This window comes from Sinocyclocheilus anshuiensis, unplaced genomic scaffold, assembly GCF_001515605.1.
Source record: "Sinocyclocheilus anshuiensis isolate Anshui unplaced genomic scaffold, SAMN03320099.WGS_v1.1 scaffold283, whole genome shotgun sequence".
Classification (NCBI taxonomy): domain Eukaryota; kingdom Metazoa; phylum Chordata; class Actinopteri; order Cypriniformes; family Cyprinidae; genus Sinocyclocheilus; species Sinocyclocheilus anshuiensis.
The window spans coordinates 1,185,849-1,192,709 of record NW_015549605.1 but is presented as its reverse complement, the minus strand read 5'-3'; the positions used below and the strand labels follow the sequence as shown (position 1 = coordinate 1,192,709).

Sequence of the window (6,861 nt, the reverse complement as noted above, 5' to 3'; positions counted from 1 at the left end):
ATATATATATATACACACATTTCATTTATAATTATAATATATTTTATGTAGACATATCATTTCTGCATTATATTAATGTGTGTGTTAGGATAGTTTCTAAAAATGTAACAATGCAAAAAATACATATTAATTTTGTTGACATTCATTTGCAAAAATATTAATTGCAGGATTACTTCATTTTCTTTTGCTGTTGAGGTGAAATATGAACCCAAAATGTTCTTGGAAAATTCATCTGATTAACCTGCTATACCTGATGTGGTGGTGTTATTGTTGTTTTATGATGATGAAAATTGTGACTTGATATGAAACTTATTCTGTTTCAGTCAACGTGTTCTTTCTCAAATCAAAATATTGCTACAAATACATCAGTTAGTTTATTTATTATTTAATTCATTACTGTTCGGTTTATTTCTGAACTTTCTTTCAGATTTCACTCAAAAGGGATTTCATGCGTTTCTGGAGGTTTTTCAGGAGCTCACTATCTGGATTGGTGTCCTGTCGTTCACCTGGGAAGCAGTGTCTGCCATGCTAACGTAAGCTCTATCAGGAATGGTTATGAGAATCTGATCATTTTCGTGGGTGTACAAAAAGTAAAGATTTTGAATTTCAGCCTATGATTTTGCCAAAGTCCATTGTGCAAAAGGCAAGCCAAGAAATCTCTTTCCTCAACTGTTTCCTCTGTCAGTTGCGTGTGCACACGAGGTATTGTCAGCAAGCTCTGGTCTCTCATTCAGTGGGCGCTCATCACGGCAGCTGCGGCGGCCGTCTTTGCCCTCAGTGTGGTGAGTTACATATCCTACATATGGTTGCCACTGCAATGTCAAAAATTTATTGATTGATTGAGTGATTTAGGGTGGCTTTTTGTTTCATCCAGTCATATTGATAATGCATACCTGTTCTGAGGCTCAAGTATTACATAATAGTACTGGTGACTTTCTGTTTATTCATTTGTTTACATTTCCTTTAAAAATAACTATATTGTTATAACATTCTAAATATATTTGTTTCATGCATTTATTACACACAAGCAATGCAGCGCCCTCTGCTGTCCATAAGCATATAACCTGATCTATATGGACTGCACTGGTACAATGTAGGCATTTTTACCTGCCTTTGTATGCAAATAATAGGGCTTTCAAGCGATTTAAAATTATTTTATCTAATTAAATACATGATGTGCCGATTCATTGATCTAATTAATTGCAAATTAATAGCACATCAATTTGGGCTGAGAAATTACCAATCCAAAACTAAAATAGTCATCGTTGTAAATGAGAAAGCATTGAATATACATTAATAAAAAAGTAGTTTTAGAAAGAAATAGTTTGATTCAACATAGAAGTTATTACACAAACTTTTAAGGCTATAATGTGTATAATTGTTTTCAGAAGCTGCATCTGAAGTGAGATTTTAGGCATATTTACACAGATAGAAGTTGCATGAAATCAATTAGAATTGCATTAATAATGCTATGAGGTTAATGGTTTTTTTAAATAGGCATTTATGGGTTTTTAAAAATTAATACTGAAATATAAATATGATTTTTATTTTTTTATGAAATGATACACTAAATATGAAAATCAAAATGCCTGTGAGTCATTCATCCAGCCGATTGATTCAAGCAGTTGATTCCTTTAGAAACTAAGCAAGTCTTTATGAATAATGATTAAAATTATATATATCAAAAACCCATACGGGGCATTTTTGCCTCATATCTTGAATTTTAGGGGCATATAACTGCATTCTAATAGAACACATCACATAGTCATCTTGCTGCAATTGCATGCAATGTCAGATGACCTACAGGTGCATTAAACGTGTTAATAACTTTAATGCATTTTCTCCATAATTAATTGCACCAAACCAAACTCAGCCGCCCTACATAAAACATGATCTATGGACTGCACAGGTACATTTTAGGCAGTTTTACCAGCCTTTGTATGCAAGTAAATGTGTGTACGTGTGTTGGTGTTTCCTCTCAGGTTCCATACACATCCATGGCTGGCATGTCAGTCAGTAAAGTATTACCTGCAGTGCGAGACGCGTACAGCGCCGTAGAGAGGTACCAGCTAGTCGGGGCTTACGGCATCCAGCACAGAATGACCTCTGCTGAGGGCAGGCCTGAGATCATTTTAGAGGGCAGCTATGATGGGCTGACATGGACGGTAAGAAGGATGTAGAAAAGGCTGCCCTGCTACAACAATCCAAATCACTTTTTTCTTTTTTTTTTCTTTTTACTCCCTTCATAATGTCACAGCCATTGTTTCCACAAAGTCTTCTTTCAATGGAAAGGTTAAAGTTTATTCTCACTGGTGGACTGGTGTAATCTTATCCTCTTGCAGGAAATGAACCCTATGTATAAACCAGGAAATGTGAATGCAGTCCCACCCATAGTAGGCCCTCACCAGCCCCGGCTGGAGTGGCTGATGTGGCAGACAGCTCAAGGGGGCGATGATACAAGCCCCTGGTTTACAGGCCTCTTACAGCGCCTCCTGCAGGGCAAACAAGAGGGTGGGTGACCACTTATCAGATTACATCTACTTAATTATTTATTTAGATTATGATGTTGAATTGTCTATAATTTTGTGTTTTTCTTTCCTGTAGTGGTTGGTCTGCTTCAGGTGGATGAAGCGCAGTACCCCTTCAGTCAGAAAGCACCGGTCTTTATCAAAGCTAAGCTTTATAACTACCACTTCACAGATCCTACGAAAGACAAGTGAGCTCCATACCTCTCTATTTAACACTCATTCACATTTATATATTATGCATAATTTTTTGGTTTTAGATTAACATTTTATTTTGTGAGAATTGCGTCATATTTTTTTGTAAATGGAGAGATTATTTTTAATGACTCCACTGTTACATTAATTATGCTAATTTTCTTGGGAGAAAAATAAATAATAATAAAAACATATTTTTATTTCACTGTTAAATTTGTATAATTAGTGTGAAATAACTCATTTGAATTAATATTATTATTAAATATAATAAAATTATATAATTTTATTAATATCCCATTTATTTAGCATTTGTTAGTAAATTATTTTAATAATTTGAATGTTAATGCTAAATTATATACAGGTAAATTAATTGTTAAATCTGTATAATTAATACATTAACTAATCTGAATTAATTCCTTAATCTTAAATATAATACAAATATATCATTTTCATTTATAAATATCCCATTTGTTTGCATTTCTTTTTTTTGTAAATACTTTTTACAGTTTTAATGATAATGTTAAATTATTTACAGGTAAATGTTAAATATGTATAATTAATACATTAAAATAACTAATCTGAATTCATATTAATATTAAATACAAAAAAAATTGTATTTTTTTTTATAAATCCCATTTATTAGTAATGTTATTAGTATGTTCCTTTTGTAATTTTAAAGATAATGCTAAATGATATACAGGTAAATGTTAAATCTGTATAATTAATACATTAAAATAACTAATTTAGTTAAGTTAGATTAAATTAGTTAAAATTAAATGTAATGTTATGAACATGTAATATTAAATAAATGTTAAATCTGTATAATTAAGGGAAAAATAACTGAAATATTAATATTAATATTAGTTTGTTGTCATTTGATTTTCATTACTACTGTATGTAGCTAGTATTTGTCTCTTTTAAAATACATTGATTTTTGCTGTGAAAATAGCCATAGATGCTGCTATGGCAATACAAATAAATATTAATATTAAATGTAACAAAAAAAATTATAAATATCCCATTTAATATTTTGGTCATTTTAATAATGCCAAGTGAAATGCAGTTCAATGTTAAATCTGTATAATCAATAGAGTAACAAACTGAATTAACATGATTTTTTTTCTTCAGTTTTTTTATTTTTATTACAGACATTTTATTCATATATGACTTGTTTGCTGTTGATGAAGGGATACTTCAGCTTACAGATGGTGCTGTGGTACATAAGACCTCAAAAAAGCTGCCTTATATAAATGTATCTACTGCACCGTTATTTAGAGACCGAAGTGAAGCCATCATGTGAAAGCCCACACAAAAATAGAATTGCATGCTTTCTGTCATCCTGTTAGTTCCTGAAACTTACTAACGGAAGAGAAACAGCACTGCAGTCTGAATCTGCTCTCAAATTTAGTGTACTTGTGTTTGTCATTTTGGAAGGACCCATCTGCAGGCTTGGTGGAGGCGGCAGTACAAAAGGGAGTTTTTTCCCATTGTGAACCTCGATGACCCGACGCTCAAGAAACTCTTAGAGGAGGCTGGACTGAAGGTAAAATAGGAACATGCACAGTTCACAATAAAACCAGTAACATGCATTGGGAAAGGTAATAGAGTTTTGATGATTGATTTGAAACATCAGTCTGTTTGCGTGCAGGAGAAGTTCCCAGCGCAGACCGGCTCTGACACACCTGTATCCCAAGCTCTGAGCCTCATTCGAGACCACGTCAAAGGCCTCTCGGGGTCCCTCCTGCTTTCAACACTGTTAGCTACTGTAGCCGGTATCTTCCTCCTCAAAGCCGTCTTCTCCTGGGTCTTAGGGGGCCCAAAACCTAGACCAGCTTCAGCTGATCACAAGACTAGGAAACCCAAAGAGCCCTCTGAGGTGGCCGAGAAAAGCCAAGCGGCAGCTCCATCCAACCGGGGCGGCAAGAAGGACTCCAATGAAAAAAAGGACTCGGACAGGAGCCCCCGAAAGAGGAAATGAGCTCTTGCTGTCACTTTGTGCCTTTGTCTTTGGCCATACGCAATGACAAATGATTCTCTCTCAGGTGTATATTTTTTTTTCTAAGATCAAATCTTTGATTTCCTGCCTGTCACACACCTCAGATTTGCGTGTTACCACTACACCGTTTTATGTCTTTGTGTCAAAACCACTCAGTCAAACGCACAGTACTTTATGTAATTGGCTTTGAATGTTAACAGAGTCCATTTTTAAGCTGTCACCTGCTACACCCTTCTTTATACACAGTGGACGTCCCAAAGATTAAAACGAAAGCACAAATGCAATTTTTTCATGCTATTTAACTCATTAAATGGTTGTTGATTTGTTTATTTTTTGTTTATTTATTTGGATCCCCATTAGCTATGCCCTAAGGCATTGCTAGTCTTCCTGGGGTCCACACAACACTTAACATTCATACATTATTACATACATTAAAAATAAAAAGTTAAATACATTCTCCACATTCCAAAGCATCTCTATAAACATTTATTCCACCCTTTTAATATCTATAACACCTACTATATAAAAAAATGTATTGCTTCAACTAATTCCTATACCTCAACCTCCTACAAGTACAGAATTCCAAGGTGTGCCTTTACCTGCCTTTTAAAATTGATTTTTCGTGTTATCCGAATTGACAATGGTAAAAGATTCCATGTTTTCATTGCCCTAAATGTTACTATACGTTTAAGAAAATTAGTTTTAGCATTAGGGAGTAAAAATCTACCCTCTGTTGCTCATCTAGTAGCATATTCATGTGACTGAACATTAGATTGTAATTGATTATACTGATCCAATGGAGTTTTAAAATGTAAAATCTTCCATGTTGATAACAATATTACAGCAATCATCCTATCTTCCACTCTTAGCCATTTAAGATCAAAGTGCATACTATTAATATTCGTACCATACGGACACTGGAGTATTAACCTTGATGCCTTATTTTGTACCAACTGGAGTTTCCTCAAATCCTTTTTTGTAGCATTGGCCCATATCATCTGACAATAGTCCAGCTGTGTGAAGAAGAGAGTGTCCAATATTATTTTCATTATATCAAACGTAAAATATTGTCTACATCTTACGACAGCTACCACCCTTACCATTCTCTTCACTGTGTTCTCAATATGCTTTCACCATGACAATTTATTATCCAGGGTGATACCCAATAATTTTGCTTCCTTCATTTGCTGAATAAGTGATTTATTTATCTATAATTTCAGCTCTGGTTTGGACCGTAGAGAATAATTAGATCCAAATATTATACTCTTTGTTTTAGATGTATTTAGTATCAACTTGTTTTCTAAAATCCACTTTTCTATACTCTCCAACTCCTCATTCAAAATAGCCGTCCATTCTCTTCACTGTGTTCTCAATATGCTTTCACCATGACAATTTATTATCCAGGGTGATACCCAATAATTTTGCTTCCTTCATTTGCTGAATAAGTGATTTATTTATCTATAATTTCAGCTCTGGTTTGGACCGTAGAGAATAATTAGACCCAAATATTATACTCTTTGTTTTAGATGTATTTAGTATCAACTTGTTTTCTAAAATCTACTTTTCTATACTCCAACTCCTCATTCAAAATAGCCGTCAATTGAACCGACGTTTGTGCAGATGCATAAACTCTTGTATCGTCTGCATACATTGTTAATTTAGCACTTCTTAATACCAGATATAAATCATTTGTGAAAATGGAATACAAAAGTGGTCCTAAACAGCTCCCCTGTGGAACTCCACATTCAATTTTCCTTCTGAGTAACTTCCGTTAAAAAAAACTCTCTGTGATCTGTTATCCAAATAACTTTCCATCCAAGCAATTACTGATGGTCTAAATCTATAACTCACCAATTTTTCCAAAAGAAGCTTAAGATCAATAAGGTCAAAATGCAGCTGTAAAATCTAATAAGACTGCTTCACATATCCTTTTTTTATCCAACACCCGATACCAATTGATAAATTCTTATTCCTCAGTTGTTTTACTAATCATACAACTTCAAAGAAGCTTAAGATCAATAAGGTCAAAATGCAGCTGTAAAATCTAATAAGACTGCTCCACATATCCTTTTTTTATCCAACACCCGATACCAATTGATAAATTCTTATTCCTCAGTTGTTTTACTAATCATACAACTTGTGCTT

The 6,861-nt window shown here is 33.8% G+C and overlaps 1 protein-coding gene across 1 annotated transcript in view; it reads left to right on the top strand.

Moving 5' to 3' along the window:
- LOC107658822 (lipase maturation factor 2-like) overlaps positions 1 to 5,045 on the top strand; it is a 13,894-nt gene extending 8,849 nt beyond the window's left edge. The window contains exons 8-14 of the mRNA XM_016447482.1: positions 428 to 533; positions 686 to 782; positions 1,983 to 2,165; positions 2,343 to 2,511; positions 2,605 to 2,716; positions 4,155 to 4,263; positions 4,369 to 5,045. Coding sequence (XP_016302968.1) covers positions 428 to 533; positions 686 to 782; positions 1,983 to 2,165; positions 2,343 to 2,511; positions 2,605 to 2,716; positions 4,155 to 4,263; positions 4,369 to 4,698 — 1,106 coding nt within the window. The 3' untranslated portion in view covers positions 4,699 to 5,045. The remainder of the gene's footprint in view (positions 1 to 427; positions 534 to 685; positions 783 to 1,982; positions 2,166 to 2,342; positions 2,512 to 2,604; positions 2,717 to 4,154; positions 4,264 to 4,368) is intronic.
- The last annotated feature ends 1,816 nt before the right edge of the window (positions 5,046 to 6,861 follow it).